Source organism: Gopherus flavomarginatus, chromosome 4 (assembly GCF_025201925.1).
Source record: "Gopherus flavomarginatus isolate rGopFla2 chromosome 4, rGopFla2.mat.asm, whole genome shotgun sequence".
NCBI classification, from domain to species: domain Eukaryota; kingdom Metazoa; phylum Chordata; order Testudines; family Testudinidae; genus Gopherus; species Gopherus flavomarginatus.
The window spans coordinates 214240637-214259830 of record NC_066620.1 but is presented as its reverse complement, the minus strand read 5'-3'; the positions used below and the strand labels follow the sequence as shown (position 1 = coordinate 214259830).

General features: G+C 53.3%; 1 protein-coding gene across 10 annotated transcripts in view; it reads right to left on the bottom strand.

Annotated features, from left to right (window-relative positions):
- The window catches only part of OTOF (otoferlin), a 206911-nt gene extending 189136 nt beyond the window's left edge, over positions 1–17775 (bottom strand). For all 10 annotated transcript variants that reach the window (XM_050948699.1, XM_050948692.1, XM_050948695.1 and 7 more), the window contains exons 1-2: positions 17679–17775; positions 1503–1561 (exon numbers count right to left, since the gene is read on the bottom strand). In XM_050948699.1, coding sequence (XP_050804656.1) covers positions 1503–1561; positions 17679–17757 — 138 coding nt within the window. In that variant the 5' untranslated portion in view covers positions 17758–17775. The remainder of the gene's footprint in view (positions 1–1502; positions 1562–17678) is intronic.
- Positions 17776–19194: the final 1419 nt, after the last annotated feature.

Sequence of the window (19194 nt, the reverse complement as noted above, 5' to 3'; positions counted from 1 at the left end):
TGTAGACATACCCTAAGTATTCCAGTAGCAGTTATTGTAACTTGGATTGTAATGGTCTCTGAAATAAAACTGGATCGTCACAGATGAACTGAAAAGCTCTAAAAGGTTAAAGAGTTTCAAGGTGTCGCTCACAACCCACTCATGCAGTTTATCTTCGGTAAACGAAACAGTAGAAATCAAAGGAAACACCTGCTCTCTTTTTCAGTGCGATATGCTGGTGCTATCTTTAGTCCATGCTTATCTGTGATCTTATGTCATTGTACACCAAATATTTCTGCTGCCAGCGTTAAGAGAAAGCTACATTTTAAAAGCACAAACTCTCTGAAATCCAATTGCTCTTTCACATCCTTTCCAAGTGCTGCATTGAGAGTCTGAGGTCAATAAATCTGGGCGTTCAGGCCAAAAGAAATAAACACTTTCTCATAATGCTGCATGGGGTTGTGTGAGCATGTGAAAACAGGCCCTGTTGTGATGGAGAGCAGCAAGCCGGAGCCTGAGGCATTTGCTCTGCGACTCTTAAACTTTGAATTTTCTCCCTTTTATGCAATTAAAGTCTAGGTAAGGCAAAGGGCATGGCCAGCAAGGTTTGCACAATCCACTACCGACAGCAATATTTTTCATGCCATTTCAGTGCAAACAGGGGGGATCTTTTCTTTAGAGACTCATTCCCCAAATGCACCAACACCGATCAGATTGGCACATGAAAACCTCTCTGGGATCCATTTCCACTGGAATGCTGCGTGTGTCTCATTGGACCAACTTCTGTTGGTGAAAGAGACAAGCTTTTGAGCTACTCAGAGCTCTTCTTGTATAGGCCCGAAAGCTTGTCTCTTTCACCAACAGAAGTTGGTCCGATAACAGATAACACCTAACCCACCTTCTCTCTCGAGTATCCTTGGACCAACATGGCTATAACACTGCGTAAAGATCAGAAAGGTCTGGGAGTCATCAGCACACTGAATGCATTGCAGCCACTATCTCAGAAACCTCCAACCGTGTTGAACTATAGACTACTTATACCACCCTCTAGGTGAAAACCCTTGGGGCAGAGAAACAACTGGCCACAACCAAAAGACATACATCAATTTAAGCTCATCAGCTGTAACTAGTTTTGTTTTCTCTGCAGGATCCCTCCCTAATCATCTTTGCCTCAGACAGACAAATCAAGCCCACTTACATTCTTAGGATGGAGCTGATAGGATCCAGCTGGTCTGCTGTCAGAGCTGGTCAGCAAAGAGAGCTCTGCATCTCTACCCAGGGACTTGACATGAGGGGGAGTCAGCGAAAGAACTCTGTATTTGTACACAACTATGAACTTGATAGCATGGTTACAGCTTTATGGATTAATATTTGTTCATAATGCATTATAATAAAGGGGGAAATACATTTCAGAGGGTGTTAAAGTTTGAACAGGAAGAGAATTATTTTAAAAAAACCCCAACCCATCCCTGCAAACCGAATGGTGAGAAGTCAATTGGCCTGAAGAACAGCTTGTCTCTTACCTCATCAAACCTGGCCTCGTCCTCGCAGTTTTCAAGTACTCGGGTGTAGAAGGAGAGACCTGCAGAAAGCAGAGAGGAAAACAGCTTTGATACTTCAAAGCACCAGGGGACTGTGAGAGGAAGAGTTAGTGGGAGGAGAGGATGTCTGGGGGGAATGGGAGGAGCTGTCCTGGACCTGAGAGGACCTGCTAACAGCACTGCACTGTGGGAGCGCGTCTGAGAGCGCATGGATGCAACAGGTTCGAGTCTGAGTGGGCACGCAGAGTGTGTGTGTGTGTGTGTGTGTGTGCACCATCTGTACGGGGGGTACGTGTACACTGAGTGAGCACCCCGGCTGTATATGTATCATCTGTATAAGTCCCATCTCTTCTTTACCATGAGGGACAACAGACCTGGGGGGGATAGGGGGCTGTCACACCCCCTGGCTTGACGTGGTTTCCATCAGATGCAGGGTTTACGGTTTGATTCAATAGCTCTCAGCCCTCCCACTGTACAAATGGTTCCAACCCCCCTGTGACAGACCCAGACTCTGGATCTGGATTCAAACCAGAAAGTTTGCAGCTGAATTTGCATCGCTCCTATTTACTGCACGGGGGAAGGAGGGAGGGTGTCCTAATCTGGACACCTCAAACTTCAGGAGAGTTTGGGTTTGGATTTCCAACTTCCTGGTTCAGGGGAGTTCAGCCGCAGGGGCTTGGCTGGGGGCCAGTCTCTCCCCACGGTACTCATGAATCTGAGGGAATCATTTGACCAACCCACTCCAAGTTTATAACAAACCGTGACACTGGGTGAGTTTTCACTGGCCTAAGCCATCCCAGGGAATAACAGCTCTAAGAATTCAATGCTGAAACACAGCTCTAGCCCATGGCCCCCTGTCTCACTCTTCCTGCTCAGTAAACCGACCACGCAAACAGGTCAGGGAATGAGGATTTAAAAGTCCACGTCGCTGCGTCTGCAGAGAGCATGCCTTTAAACAACCGCCCCCTGGAAGCTGCTCCTGCTGCTCCTGTTCCGATTGTTTGATCAGGTCTCGTGAATTTCATTAACTCATTCAAAATAAACACAGAGAATTTGAGAGGTTTCACTTCTCCGGGGCAGCGGGGATTATGACAGGTTTGAAAGCAAATCTCCGGCTGGGAGGATGCAGACAGATGTGCTGGGTAACCCCTCAGGATGGGCAATGGGAATTTTTTAATGTTTTTTTCCTTTACTGACTGTGTGAAATTAATAAATATTTCCACCATCCGATCAAAGGGTTCACACTGTGCTTTCAGCTGTTCTGGTTCAATAACCTTTCTGACTTTGCAGAGCCAGTATTGTTATTTAACATCCACTGGGCAATGCTGCAGAAAGAGAAGTGAATAAAATGCTCGTTTTAAGGCACTGAATCCAAACGAACCCTCTGTGACTCAAAGGCAATCATGCTTCTTGGGTTATTAAATCCTTACATGTTCCCAGCGGGCAGGACCATGTATGTATTTGACCAGGGTCCAAAATTCCCAGGATAGCTGAGCATCTGCAATACCATTGTGACGTTATTGATATAAACTGGGACCATATAGAACATGGGTTGCAACCAAGGTCCTGTAGCGGCACCAAATCCTAGGTAAAGGGGGTCACATAAGGTGTCTAAGACCAGGTTACGGATTACTGGTTATGATTATGCTGTCTGTATGTCTGTAGCATTTTGGTAGTTGAAGTTATAAATATTGGCTGTATGCTGTCTGTATTGCAAACTTATGTTGTGTTACTGGGAAAGATCCCAGACAAGTTGGTGTCAGCTCTGTTTAGCCTGCTTGATGGTCCATTAAGGACCATCACCTACACAATTATCCCATCGAGAGAAGGCAGTTACGCCCTGTGACTCAGCAGTGTGTGCAGAAACTGGCCCATGTGACTGCAAACTCCATTTTGCTGTAATTTTCCACAGCAGGAACAAAGGAGTGTTCTTACACTTGGAAAAGCCTATATAAGGCAGAGGCCTCATCTCCATTTTGTCTTCAATCCTGCTTCTTACCTCTGCAGGGATTTTGCTACAAGCTGAAGCTCTACACAAGGGACTGAGGACCCATCCCAGTGGGGGATGTTCTCCAGAGACTTGATTTGCACCTGCAGTTTACTCCATCACTGCTACAAGCCTGAACTAAGAACTTTGCCATTACTGTATGTAATTGATTCCATTTAACCAATTCTAGCTCTCATCTCTACCTTTTTCCCTTTATGAATAAACCTTTAGATTTTAGATTCTAAAGGATTGGCAACAGCGTGATTTGTGGGTAAGATCTAATGGGTATATTGACCTGGGTCTGGGGCTTGGTCCTTTGGGATCGAGAGAACCTTTTTCTTTTACTGGGGTGTTGGTTTTCATAACCATTCATCCCAGGATGGTTGGCACTGGTGGTGATACTGGGAGACTGGTGTGTCTAAGGAAATTGCTTGTGTGACTTGTGGTTAGCCAGTGGGGTAAAACCGAAGTCCTTTTTGTCTGGCTGGTTTGGTTTGCCTTAGAGGTGGAAAAACCCAAGCCTTGGGCTGTGACTGCCCTGTTTGAGCAATTGGTCCTGAACTGGCACTCTCAGTTGGGTCCCGCCAGAACCGCAACGTCACAACCATGCACAGAGCTTTGTGGGGGTAACTCTGGGGAGAGTTGTACCAGCTATTGAGCTGTTATAACAAGGAGCCAGGTTCCAGCATGTGATCCTCTGCCAGCATTACCGTCCCCTTTCCGACTGGACTCTGAGATGAGTTTACAAAATGAGGCAGTTATAGGAGGGAACTGAGCCTCTGGATTTCTGGGTTCTCTTTCTAAGGGAAAATTGGGCCGTGCTTTAGGCTTGCACAAAAACTTTTGTTTAAGTCTTTGCTTCATGAATCGTTTCCCCCATGAAATCATTTTAAACTCCAGGGAAATTGAATAAACAGCATCTTTTCTATCTAAACAGATGCCTGTAGTCCAGGAGTGTCAAGTGCCTGTGCGTACAGGCACCACTAATCGCCAGTGGGGGTACGACCCCTCGGCTTTCTGTATTAATGCTCTTCAGGGCAGTCAGCACATCCACCGTTGTGCCTGTACAGCACCCGGCACACCGGACCCTATTCCTGATTGGGGGTGGGGGCTCTTCTGGCCTTCAAACAACCCCCAACTTCTCCAAGCTCATCATCAGAAGCAAGCTCCCCACAGACCAGGACACACCAACTCAAACCAGCACCAGACACTGCCAGAACAACAGATACAAAACCAGCAGACATACCTCCACAGCTGCAATGATCAACACCCCCCACCATGCACCTTTCAAGATCCAGTGGTCCTTGTGATGGGGTGTACAAACCCCACACTAGGCAACAAGGGGTTAAGGGATTATTTTGGGCTCAGCCAACCCCTCCCCACCAGCAGCAAATGTTCCATCTGCTGGGGCAATTAAAAGGCAGGGAACTAGCTATCTGGGGGCAGAGCCGGAGGTGAGGAGACCTGTAGCCCAAAGCTCCAGCAGAGCAGAGGGAAACCTAAGATTCTGACACAGGTGCCCAAAGGGGCCCTCCCTGAGGGAAGGGGGGACCCACCCCGGAGGCAACCAGAAAGGGAAGTATCCTCTGGACCTTGGCCTTTGGTAACCTCCTCTTGTGGTTTGGGCTTCTGCAGCAGGCAAAGGCCTTGGACTAAGCTGACCCCAAGGGGAGTGACGAGAGGAAGAGGCCCAGGGACAACAGCCTCAAGCAGCCTTGGTTGCCAGGCTACTGGTAGCCCAAAGGGCCCTGGGTTGGAGCCCGGTGCAGTGGCAGGGCTCAGGCTCCCCTTCCCACAACAACTTTGGCAGTCAGGAGGTGCAGCCATGACCACTAGGCCAGGCTCCCCAAGTGGGAACCGTTACAGTCCTGCACATGTCTATCACAACATGTGGGGTGCCTCATCCACCGCACTGCATGCCCCAACAATGGTGTGGGTGAAACCAGGCAATTGCTAGGCTCTCAAATGAACTCACCCAGAAAAATGATAAAAGACAAGGCCACCCTATCACCTGGGGGTGAAAGCATTCTGTGGTAGAGAGACGGCTGTACCTCCTGGCAGACATCACAGTGAGGGGATGTTTCCAGATGCGGCAGGGTGAGATCCCAGCTCATGGATAGAACTCGGAAAAAACCTGACTACTGTCACTAGTGTCTGCTGCTGATTTTCTGGGTAACCGGAGGCACGGCACACCTCTCTGTGACTCAGTTTCCCTGCATGTAAAATAGACGCTGTGATCTGTACAGAAGGTACAGATCTGCCCCGCAGGGAGTCTGTTTGGACAAATGAATGCTTGGGAGGGTGCTGAGATCCCTGGATGGAAGAATATTCACTCTACACTTGCCTTTCGCTAATTGTATCCCTTTATGCCGAAACTATTCCCTCTCCTGGCTCCTTTGTGGAGGATTCTACAGATTTGTGACTTTTTATCTCCTATTTGAACTAAAGTCGAGCAGCAATTCAGAGCAATCCTCCTGCTCAAATGCACATGGAAACCTGTCACCTCCTGGCCCGTCTTCTGACTTAATTTCTCTCTTGCAGTCATAGAATCCTACCACTGACGGAGTGCACACCCACACAACACTCTGCTCCACACCCACCGGCTGCACTCCTGGGGAGATGCCAGCTGCCAGCAAGAGAAGCTAAACAAAACAACCCACGCCCGCAACACTCAGCTGGCTGTAACAATGAGAGAGAAGTAATAATAATGACTGGCATTTGCATAGCACTTTTTGTGTTGAACCTAAAGCCCACAGGAAAATTACAACCAACTGTGAGCGGTGTTCAGGGATCACTGCTTCACCACCACTGAAATGCAGCCACTTCTGGAGTGGAACGGGGTAGCCTGCAAACAGCTCACAGTACGCACACTGTTCAGGACGGAATGTGGCGGGTACTGAACTACATGGGGCATGAATGGAATTATTTCAAGACACTGAATAACACGCCTGGTCCTGGGAAAATGCCCTGGGATCTCTAATGGTCACGAGGGGCAGGATCTTGATGTTATTAGTTGCATTGCAGTAAAGTCTAGGAGCCTCAGTGATGAACCAGAGCCCCAGAGCAAAGGCACAACCGCAAACATGGTCCCAGCCCCGAAGAGCTTACAATCAACGTCTGAGACTGACAGCCGGCGGATACAATCAGATGGGAGGAGCATAAGGAAAATGCAGGACAATTGTGTTCACCAGTGCCAACTGCAAGATCGTGGCTCCCATGAGAACAGCACCCCCTAGCGCCACCCTGAGGTATTGGCTCAGTACCAACTCAGAGAGAAAAGCATCTCTTGTGAATTTTCAGCGCTAGTGTTTTCCATCTGAGTGTTTCCTACCAGTTATCATCTCTCTAGCACTGGAAGTGCTTTACACAGCAGGACAACAGACCAGGTCCCCACGCCATGAAGCCTGCAGTTTGAAAGGCAGATACATTGCAAGGCTGCGAGCAGTTTACCGAGTTTTTGAGGAATTAGCCAAAAGAGCAAGAAAGTGACGCATTGCTGGTTATTGTCTCCACCAATAAATGTGACAACAGTGGCACAAATTTCTTAACAGCATGGAGGGATACAGCATCACAACAACGTCTGACTCAAGAGGTCATCGAATCCAGCCCCCTGCACTGTGGCAGGACCAAGTAATCCTAGACCATCCCTGACAGGTGTTTGTTCCGCCTGTTCTTAAAACCCTCCCATGACAGGGATTCCACAACCTCCCTTGGAAACCTGTTCCAGAGCTTAACTCTATTTAGAGCTAGAGAGTTTTTCTTAAAATCTAACCTAACTTTCCCTTGCTGCAGATTCAGCCCATTCCTTCCTCTCCTACCTTCAGTGGACGTGGAGAACAACCGATCACAAACCGCTTTATAACAGCCCTTCCCATATTTGAAGGCTATCAGGTACCCCCTCAGTTTACTAGGTCCAGTTTTCTTTAACCTTTCCTCACAGGTCAAGTTTTCTAAATCCTTGATCAGTTTTTGTGGATCTGTCTCCAATTCGTCCAACCTTTACTCAAGTGTCATGTCCAGAACTGGACACAAGACTCCAGCTGGGAGAAGAACAGGACAATTACCTCCCATATCTTAAATACAACACTCCTGTCCATAGATCCAGAATGAGATTAGCCTTTTTTGAACTGCACCACATTGTTGGCTCATATTCAATTTGTGATCCACTATCACCCCTGGATCCTTTTCAGCAATGCTACCACCTAGCCAGTGATTCCCCACTTTGTAGTTGTGCATTTGATTTTTCCTTCCTAAGTGAAGTACTTTGCAATTGTTTTTAATTAATTTCATCTTGTTGATTTCAGTCCCGTTCTCCTGGAGGGTAACTCGGGAGGGGAAGGTAGAGGAATGCAAGAGCCCAGACAGCTGGTACATATTTTCAAGGAAAGTATGATTTATTTGGGGTTGGTCCTGCTTTGAGCAGGGGATTGCACTAGATACCTCCTGAGGTCACTTCCAACCCTAATCTTCTACGATTCTATGAAGCTGTAAAGGAAGAGAATTACCCAGAGTCTTGGCGCAACAAAGGCAGGAAGCTAGAACTGGTCAAAAAATGGGTCCCCCTCCACCTACAGAAAATTTTGTTTTTTTGACAAAAATTCAAATACTGAAAAATGTCAGGCAAAACCCACAATATTTCTACTTGGAAATGCTGCAGTGTCTCATGGGAGTTGTAGTTCAGATTTCTCACTCTCCCATTCTCCTCTAGAGGCAGGGCTCTCTGGTCAGACTACATCTCCCATGAGGTACCACGGTCTCTTCTCAGAGTGGGGAGAGGCAGTGCATCATGGGAATTCCTGGCTCCTGGGGCCAGCCACCCCATGAGAGGGATGCAGAGGAAGGATTGTCCACTGAAAAGCAGCTTGGAGGATCATAAACATTAAAGATTGGAGAGACCTTTTGGCGATGATCTGTTCTGAGTGAAATTAGCCCCTCGGCTGTGTGCCTAGACGTCCCTAGATGGGGGATTATTTAGTGTCCGGTGCCAGGCCGAATGCACACTCAAAAGAGGAACTTTTGCATACTAAGCAGTGAAAGCACGGCCCAGTGGGTAGGGAGGGGGATCTGATTTTAATCCCCTCTCTGCTACTGACCCACTTCATGCCCTTTGGGAAGTCACTTCACTTCTCAGCGCCTGTTTCCCCTGCTACCCTGTGGCTGTCTTGTCTATTTAAACTGGGAAAGCTCTTTGGAGCAGGGCCTGTCTCTCACTCGGTGTCTGTGCAGCACCTAGCACAGCGAGGTCCTGAGCACAGCTGTGACCGCTAGGTGCTGGGGTGATACAAACAGGGATTTCACTCTGTGTTCCTAGGTTTGAGGGTCTACTGACGTATTCCTGAGCTTGCCAGCAGCGAGAAATGCTCCCTTTCTCCACCCCTGCTGGGATCTCATTTAAAGTGGCCAGGTTACAGCTGAGGAGGGGGAAGCAGAGAGGCACCGGTGAGGCTGTCCAAGCCACAGCTAGCTCCTAACTCTCCTGCGCGCAGCATCGACAGCCTGTCCGGGTGCTTGCACCACTCAGGCGGAGGAGAGGCATCTCGGGGAGAGAAGGGGCTGAAAACAGACCTGTCTTAGGAATGAGCAAAGCAGCAGCAGGCGAGCGAGAGAGAGAGAGAGGATGCCACAGGAGGAGAAAGACAGGCCCGTGTGGGGGTCTCTCAAGTTCCCTCTTAGTGAAGGAGAAATGAAAGGCCAGGAATAAATACATTCAGTGAACAGCTTCCACCTACGTGCAGTGTCACGTAACTTCAAGAGGAAGGCTGAGCCGGGGATCAGGGCACCAGCCGGAGACTTGGCACACCTAGGTTCAGTTCCCTGCCTTACCATAGACTCCCTTGGGCAAGTCACTTAGGTTCTGTGCCGCGGTTTCTCATCAGTCACATGGGGAGCCTTGCAGGAGTGGTGTGAGGATTGATGCATTAAAGATCATGGGGTGCTCAGGTACTACAGTAATGGGGGCTGGATAAGCACCTTGACAGATAGAGATCAATGGTAAACTCTCCTCCTGCACCCCCATCGGAGTCAGACACTGAAATGAACAACCGAGGGCAGAATTCAGCCCTGACACGCTGGTGTATCGATTTGGGCACTGCTTGTGTCTCATAACAGAAGAACAAGGGGACATCCGCTGAAACACCAAGGTGGAAAATTCAAAGCTGGTGGGAGAAATTTTTTTTTCACACAATGCACAATGAGCCGGTGGAACTCATTGCCACTAGACAACACTGAGGCGAACAGCTAAGCAGGACTCACTAAAAGATGGATAATGAGAATGTCCAGTGATATTCTAGGAAATACTGAAACATAATCAGGAGTTAGGAAGGGCCATAAACCTTCCTGCTTAGGGAATAAATTGACCTCTAACCAAGAAACTCCCCCCCCCCCACCTCCCAACAGGTTCTTACATAACTTCTGACTGGGGGACTCTTACATATTCCTCTGAGGCATCTGGCGCTGGCCACTGTCAGAGACAGGACATGGAGGCAGATGGACCCTGGGTCTGACCCAGTCCGGCAATTCCTGTTCCTATGCTGTGGTCCAGACCATGCCAATAAAGCTATTGACCCTGAATAACACCCTTCTCTCTCTCATCCTGAAAAACTCACCCACAACGGGAGGGGGACCAATCACATTGCTAGATGTCCTACTAGGTCCTTTCCTTCCCTTCCCCAGCTGCTTCAACTCTCACATCAGTCCTGCCGTGGAGTGGGGATGGGGGAAGGGCTATTAATCACTTTCTGCAAACAGCCCAGACTAAGTTGTTTCCTCCTTTTCTCCTCCCTGTCCTTTCCCTGGAGGGCATGGGGGCAGAGAGGCATGGGAAAAAATGAAACATTTCAATTCAAGCCTAACTGAAATTTTTCCACCTGATTAAAAAATGGAAAGATGCAGAAAATTTTGAACAAAAGATCATGTTTTCGTTTTAATTTGGGGGTGGGGGAAGGGGGAGGTACGAGACCTGGTACAAAGTTGTCCGTCTAAACTTTTCTTTGATGGAAAATTGGGTTGTCAACCAAAGGAACGTTTCTATGGAAAGTGTCCGCTTTCCTCTGCGATTTCCAAGTTTTCATTATGAAAGACAATATTTGTCTTTTTTTTGGTTTTCCACAAAAAGGCCAAAACGATCTCTGGAGAAACGCCCACCGGCTGCGATGGTTTTCGACCAGCACTAATCACCAGCTTGCTGTCACATGATCACGTTGCCCTCTACTGACACAAAGGGACACGGGACTCAGTATTAGCACAACTGGCAGAGATGAGTGCAAGGGATAGAGGCTTTGGCCAAGATTTTCCAAGCTGAGTATGTAAAAAATGAGCTTTCAGAGGCACTGAGGTTCCACAATCATCACTTACAGCTGCAGATGCTCACTCAGCATCTCAGAAAACCAGCCCACTCATTTAGGTTAAAAATCTTGGCTTTGTCTTCTTGAGGCCACGTTCCTGAGATCTGTCCCCAGGGCTGCCTCTTTGCAAAACATGAGCCATTTTGGCCATGTGTGTGGCCATGTGTTTGATCAAATAGGAGTACTTCTTTGCTCCTGAAGATGACTAAGGACTGCTAACACCTACCATAGGTGTCCGGACACCACTATGATGAACAAATGCCTCGCTAGATCAGAAGACCAGCCCCTGTGCCGTGCAGCAGTAATTCAGGAAGGAAATTCCATTAGTGGAGTTTCCAGTGACACCTACTGGCGGGTTGGGACCCCCGCAATCTGGGGGTGTTGTATTCCTCTGCACAAGGGGTACAAAGGGGAACCTGGTGACCTGTGTAATTACTTTGTGTTGATCTAACTAGGCACTTGTACAGTCTCCATCCCCTTAGCTTGTGAGGGTGCTTGCCAAGCGGGCCGTGCTTCAGGTGTCCCACGGCGATGTCCCATGGGACCGTTCTTAACATGAGGTTGCGATCTGGCCATTAGAGCTTGTAAAGAGCTTTGAGCCCTTCCCTGGACAGCTGGAGAGTCGAGCAAAGGGGCTGCTGTTCCCATCGCTCAGGGGCTCCTTGAGATTTGCAGTGGAACTAAGCAGTGAATGAAAGTTATCGTGTCCATCCGTGGAGCACTGGCAGGGTGTCTGAGCAGCGTTGCCAACCCTCGCCATTTTATTGCAGGTCTCACAATCCTTGACGTTTTTTCTTAAAGCCTCAGGCTCCTGGAGGCACCGGATGATGCGAGAATCTCAGCTTCCAGTTTAAAAAAAAAAAAGGAAAATATCTAGCCCACCGGGCTGCAGAGTAAAGCTCAAAAATGTGACCTGCGTGCGGCCTCGAGGCTCAGAAGGCAATGCAGAAGAACTCCTCTATGATTATTTTTTAAAATTGCAGTGAACTAAACCACTCTCCGGGGGCCTGACTCATGATTCAGTCCTGCCTGGATCCGGTCACTTCAACATCCTGGCTCTGGCTGAGCTGCCATGGATCCTCCCGGGCTGTGTGTACACTAGGAGTGTGTGTGTGGGGAGTCCCCTACCCGTGTGCTCAGTCTGGCACTCTCTCTCCTTGAACTAGTGCGAGTGTGAATAGCAGGGTAGCTGTGGGAGCACGGGCAGCGGCGGCACGGCTTAGCCATGTCGATTACGTACCCGCTGCTGTCAGGCGGATTTGTGCTCAGCATGGCTAAGCAGTGACTCTGCTGCCAATGGCCGGGTGAATGCAGCTTTATCCTCACCTAGCTCCACGACAGCCACTGCAAGTATGTGCATGCGAGCAGGGGAATCACCCCCTCACGTGGAGTGTAGACACAGTCAAAGCGCACTCTGCACGGAGACTTACCATTATGAGGATTTAGTGTTATTTGGCTGGACGGGAGAAGAAGGAGGAGGCCTGCTACACGCTTGTGACCCCTGTTGTGTTTGCACCAGCGACTGGCCCCCAATAAACAATGGGCCTCTGATTGCTGACAACACTGCGTGCCAAAATCAGGCCCAGTTCTGCACGGGAACTGGCTGCCTGGATACATCTGGGGTCCTGGCACTTCAGAGCCAGGTCTGAATGGAGGTACAGTCACAAAGTTTGCTCCGTAATAGCTGGCTGGAGCTGCTGTCTCCCGGCACAAAGCGGAGGGAGTGACACAAGAGGGACTGCACTGCTGGGATGAATTCAGCAGACACAGGGACTCCCCGCTGTGGACGCGGCCTGTGGAACTGGACAGGAATGAAGCCAATGGGGTTCTACAGAAAGGATTCGGAAAGCTGAGTGAACATAACAGAACTAGCCGAGGGTGCTGCCAGTCAGGAATAGTACATGTTGGCAGAGCTGGGAGTAAGGCAGTGAGCAGGATAGGATGAGCAGAGGGGCTGCAGGTCAGAATCGAGCACCATTGGCAGAGCCATGGAGGGCAGGCCTGGGATAGCAGGGGGCTGTGGGTCAGGATTCAGGGGCACTGGCAGCGCTGGGGGGCTGAGCCCAGGGCCGGGATCATAGGCTCCGACTCCATGGGTGCTCCGGGGCTGGAACATCCACGGGGAAAAACTGGTGAGTGCTCTGCTACTCACCAGCAGCCAAGCTCCTCTCATCGCCCCCCCACCTCACCTTCACCTCCTCCGCCACCTCCACCTCCTCCCCTGAGCACACCACGTCCCCACTTCTCCCCCTAGCTCCCAGCTGCTTCGCGGGGTAATAAGCTCCGGGAGGGAGGGGGAAGGAGCAGGAATGTGGCTCACTGAGGGGAGGAGGCAGGGCCGGGGCGGGGATTTGGGGAAGGACAGGCGTGGCTCTAGCTTTTTTGCTGCCTCAAGCATGGCAGTCAGGCTGTCTTCTGCGGCCTGACCGCGGGAGGTCCCTGTCCTGCAGATTCGGCAGCTTGCCTGCGGGAGGTCCCTGGTTCCGAGGCTTCGGCGTACCTGCCGCCAAATTGCCGCTGAATCTGTGGGACCAGCAGACCTCCCGCAGGCAAGCTGCTAAAGGCAACCTGACTGCTACCCTCGCCGGGACCGGCAGGGCGCCCCCCGCAGCTTGCTGCCCCAGGCACGTGCTTGGAGCGCTGGTGCCTGGAGCCGCTGCTGGGGAAGGAGTCCAATAGGGGCAGGGAGGGGGCGGAGTTGGGGCAGGGACTTTGGGGAAGGGGCAGGGGTGGAGTTAGGGCGGGGCCGGGGCAGAGGCGAGGCGAGCACCCACTGGCACCAGCAGAAGTTGGCGCCTATGGCTGGGATAATGGGGGGATGCGGGTCGGGACTGAGGGGCACTACAGAGCTGGGGGGGTGACCTTTCGGGAGCCATTTGAGGTAAGCACTGAACCATGACCCCCTCCTGCACCCCAACCCCCTGCTCCAGCCTACAGCCCGCACCACCTCCTGCATCCAAACTCCCTCCCAGAGCCCACACCGCCTCCTGCACCCAGAATTCCTCCCAGAGCCTGCACCCCTCACCCCTCCCGCACCCAAACTCCCTCCCAGAGCTCGCACCCCTCACCCCTCCCGCACCCAAACTCCCTCCCAGAGCCCGCACCCCTCACCCCTCTCGCACCCAAACTCCCTTCCAGACCCCACTCCCCCTCCCGCTCCCTAACTCCCTCCCAGAACCTGCACCCCTCACCCCTCACACCCAAACTCCCTCCCAGAGCTCACACCTCTCGCTCCTCCCACACCCAAACTCCCTCCCAGAGCTCGCACCCCTCACCCCTCCCGCACCCAAACTCCCTCCCAGAGCCCGCACCCCTCACCCCTCTCGCACCCAAACTTCCTTCCAGACCCCACTCCCCCTCCCGCTCCCTAACTCCCTCCCAGAGCCTGCACCCCTCACCCCTCACACCCAAACTCCCTCCCAGAGCTCACACCTCTCGCTCCTCCCACACCCAAACTCCCTCCCAGAGCCCGCATCCCTCACCCTTCCCGCACCCCTCACCCCTCCCGCACCCAAACTCCCTCCCAGAGCCCGCACCCCTCACCCCTCTCGCACCCAAACTCCCTCCCAGAGCCCACTCCCCCTCCCGCTCCCTAACTCCCTCCCAGAGCCCACACCCCTCACCCCCTCCCACACCCAAACTCCCTCAGAGAGCCCTCTCCCCCTCCTGTACCCAGAATTCCTCCCAGAGCCTGCACCCCTCACCCCTCTCACACCCAAACTCCCTCTCAGAGCCCACACCCCTCACCCTCTCCCACACCCAAACTCCCTTCCAGAGCCTGCACCCCTCACCCCTCCTGCTTCCAAACTCCCTCCCAGAGCCCACTCCCCCTCCCGCACCCAAACTCCCTCCCAGAACCAGCACCCCTCACCCCTCCTGCACCCAAACTCCCTCCCAGAGCCCACTCCCCCTCCCGCTCCCTAACTCCCTCCCAGAGCCCACACCCCTCACCCTCTCCCACACCCAAACTCCCTCAGAGAGCCCTCTCCCCCTCCTGTACCCAGAATTCCTCCCAGAGCCTGCACCCCTCACCCTCTCCCACACCCAAACTCCCTTCCAGAGCCTGCACCCCTCACCCCTCCCGCTTCCAAACTCCCTCCCAGAGCCCACTCCCCCTCCCGCACCCAAACTCCCTCCCAGAACCAGCACCCCTCACCCTTCCTGCACCCAAACTCCCTCCCAGAGCCTGCACCCCTCACCCCTCCTGCACCCAAACTCCCTCCCAGACCCTGCACCCCCACCCCTCCCACACCCAAGCTCCCTCCCAGAGCCTGCACCCCTCACCCCTCCCGCACCCTAACTCCCTCCCAGAGCCCGCACCTGTCCCACACCCAAACTCCCTCCCAGAGCCCACACCCCTCACCCCTCCTGCACCCAAACTCCCTCCCAGAGCCCACACCCCTCACCCCTCCTGCTCCCAAACTCCCTCCCAGAGCCCGCATCCCTCACCCCTCACACCCAAACTCCCTCCCAGAGCCCACTCCCCCTCCCGCAACCAAACTCCCTCCCAGAGCCCACACCCCTCACCCCCACCCAAACTCCCTCCCAGAGCCCAACCCCCTCCTGCACCCAAACTCCCTGCCCCAGCCTGAGGACAGTGAGTGAGGGTGGGGGAGAGTGGGTGACAGAGGGAGGGGGGACGGAGTGAACAGGGGGTGGGGTCTCGGAGAAGGGGCAGGACAGGGCTCTCACTGCTAGACCTGCGCTGGGACAGAAAAGCACTTATCAATTACCCCAGGATTCCCGCCCCCCAGGCCACTACCCCACCTCTGCGCACAAGCACCACTAGCTATTTCTTTGCGCTGTTCCCTGCTGGAGTCACAGCGGCTGTGGTGAACACATTGTGAGCGGAGCAGTGCTCCTCGGTTACACAGTTATCCAGCGTTAGTTAGAAGCCCCCTCTTCTTGCCGCCACAAGGCTGCCGGTGACCGTCCTCTGGGCCCAGAGCAGGGTGCCAGGCCCGTGAGCTGGTGATCCGCTCCCCTGACGTATACAGCACTCTCCAGAAAGGGGTTTGTGCATCTCCTTCCGGAGGAGAGGATCCCTAGTGGGCTTACGGGTGACTACGAATGAGGCTGGGAGAAAGCACTATTGGGGGAATAAATACAGCAGCCCTGGATAAAGTCTGGTTCCCAGCAGGATCTAGGACCCACAACACATTCAGTCAATTTCATTTCACAACCCTTAGCCACTCACTTTTCGGGGGAGCGGAGGGGCTGATCAAACTAACTGGTTTAAAACCTTAGGACTCCATGAAGCGACTGGGTCAAATCCTGGCAGATCTGACTCAGCGCTGGCCCTTTCCAGAGTCCGGCACTTCCACCCAGGTCCACACAGCTTGCTGCCTTTTCGCCACCCAGGCTCCATGGCCTGTTTGGCCAGAACAGGAGTTTGTCCTGGTTTTCTCTGGCAAACCTGCTCTCTGTGCAGTGGCTGCTCTCCTACACTTCAGGGGCTGGGTGCTCCATGGGGGTACGATGCTGTGGGGTCCCTGGGTTGGAAGGTGCTACAGAAACATCTGATGCCGTGGGGCCCCTGGGTTGAAAGGTGCTAAAGAAACATCTGATGCCGTGGGGTCCCTGGGTTGGAAGGTGCTATAGAAACATCTGAGGCTGTGGGGTCCCTGGGTTGGAAGGTGCTATAGAAACATCGGATGCCGTGGGGCCCCTGGGTTAGAAGGTGCTATAGAAACATCTGATGCCATGGGGCCCCTGGGTTGGAAGGTGCTATAGAAACATCTGAGGCCGTGGGGTCCCTGGGTTGGAAGGTGCTACAGAAACATCTGATGCCGTGGGGTCCCTGGGTTGGAAGGTGCTATAGAAACATCGGATGCCGTGGGGCCCCTGGGTTAGAAGGTGCTATAGAAACATCTGATGCCATGGGGCCCCTGGGTTGGAAGGTGCTATAGAAACATCTGAGGCCGTGGGGTCCCTGGGTTGGAAGGTGCTATAGAAACATCTGAGGCCGTGGGGTCCCTGGGTTGGAAGGTGCTATAGAAACATCTGATGCCGTGGGGTCCCTGGGTTGAAAGGTGCTACAGAAACATCTTACACTGTTAACTGGTGCACAACCACCTTTGAGAAACTAGCACGAAACTCAGGGTTACAGACTGGAAAGCAACCCGATGTGACAATAAGGACAGAAGTCAAGTGGTCTCAGAGGCACAGTCTCAGGTACGGATTCAGCCCTTTGCCCGTCTTCGAGGCTGTGTTAGCCCCAGTAGGGCAAGGGAGTTGCTGTGTCCTGAGCACTGGATCTGACCCCTGCCCTAGGAAGATGCCAGGGGTCAATAGGGCCACACGGGCAGTTTCCAAACTTTACTGGCTCATGTGCCCCCTTTGCTGGGGCGTGACTGGAAGGAAAATCGAGCTCCTGTGCCAGGACCCCGGGCAACTCCGTACCCTGCGTAGAGCACAACCCCAAAGGTGGGTCTCTTCCCCGCCCGTCTCGGAGCTGGTGGGGATCCCCGTTTCACAAGTGGGGGACACAGAAGGTGGAAGAGCTGGGACGAGAACGGGGGGGGGCACTGCCAAGCCACCAGGCCACCGCCAAGCACGACCAAGCTGTGCCCGGACCCTGTGGGGCGGGTGACTCTGTCTTTCCCCGTGGACAGACCTGGGGGCTGTTTGACTGGGGGGCTCGAGAAGGCAGCCAAAGGGGGGTGAATCTGCAGCGTCCTCCGCGTGGGGACACTAGTCCTGACCACTGAGCCCGGGCAACGCAGGACCCCGAGCCCAGCCTCTCCCCTGCCCCGCGGGACCCAGCCGCCCCCAGCCCCGCGGAGAACTTTTCCTCCCCCCGGCCCCGGGCCAGCGGCTCCCCCCTACCTCTGAACGCCGCCTTGGCGAGCCGGTCCCCCTTGCCCCGCAGCCCGGTCACCGCCTTGAGGCGCACGAGCAGCGCCATGGTGCGCCCTGGAGAGCCCCTGCGCCGCCGGAGCGCAGCCTCCACGCCCGCCTCTCCTGCGCTGGCCGGGGCCGGGAGCCGCTCAATTATTCAGCAGCTCCCAGCGCCGCGCTCCGGGGCCGGCCGTGCGCTCCTCTCCTGCGCCCCAGCGCTCCAGCCAGCCCCCGGCGGGGGGCGCCGCGCAGCCTTCCACGCTCCGCCAGGCAGGCAGGGAGGGGCGCCTTTCCCGGACTCCTGGGTCCCCCCGGCCCTGGACTTCAGGTCCCTGCGCCTCCCGCTAGCCTGGGACTCGGGTCCCATTCCCTGCCCTGCCCTGCCCCAGGTTCCCTGCGTCACCTTCTGGCGTCTGCAGGAGCCAGGCTGCGGGGGGGAGGGTTGCGGTTGCATCCGCACCCGCACCCGCAAAATAGCTTTGAAGTTGCACCTCTGAAGCCTGCTGGGCAATTCCCCGTCCCCAGGAGGGGGCTCCTGGCACTGCCCTGCCTCAGAGGTGGGGGAGGATAAACACCTGAGCGCTTGTGAGGTGCTTTGAGATCTCCGGGTGAAAAGTTCTCTGCGAGAGCCACTATGGTTCGTACCCACCTCACAGAAGCCAGGGGAGGGAAGGCTGTGTGAGGTCTCCCCTACTCCGGCTCCCTGACTGGACTGTCCGGTGTTGTGTGTTTAATGGAGGAAGATGCTATTTCAATGGGAAGTCAGCACATACAGCTTTGCACGTTCCTACCTCTCTGCTTTCCAATGCACAGACATGAAGGGACCCTCAACATCCCAGTGACAGGGCAGAGAATTGTCATTCATTGACAGAGGGGGAAACTGAGGCATGGAGCTGTTAAATGACTTTCCCAAAGACACAGGGGGAATTGCTATCCAAGCTAGGATTAGTCTCCATTTCCCTGTCCATGCAATGGACCCAACCCCAAGGCTGACAAGGTGCGGGGGGAAAGCCGGTACAAATTACTGGGGCCCAGCGGTCCGGAAAGGGACCCGGCTTTGTCGACCCTGTTTAGCTGGTCCCTCCAAAATAAATTTTTCACCAGAGCCCGAACCTGCTCTCGGCGGCCCTGCCCAACCCATGGGTGTCAGTTGGGTTAGAACGTGGAGCTTTTAATACTGCAGCCCAGATTTCTATCACTTGAGTTAAACAAGTAACCCCATTAGCAGGCTGCAGCAGTAGGCTGTTATCCTGTAGGCAACCAGCCAGTAAAAGGGGACAACACACACGCTGACAGCAGTCTGGATTACACCAGCCACAAGAGGGGCACATTCATATCGTTTATAAATGCATTATCTGAACCATAGACCAAAATGGGATTTTGCCACCCTCCCCCACTGCCTTTTCCCCACAGCAGCTGGACCTGCATCAACACCCCAGCTCCAAGCCTTCACAAATGCTGGGACAGTTTAATGTCAGAGCCAAACTCTCGGGTCCAGGCTGTT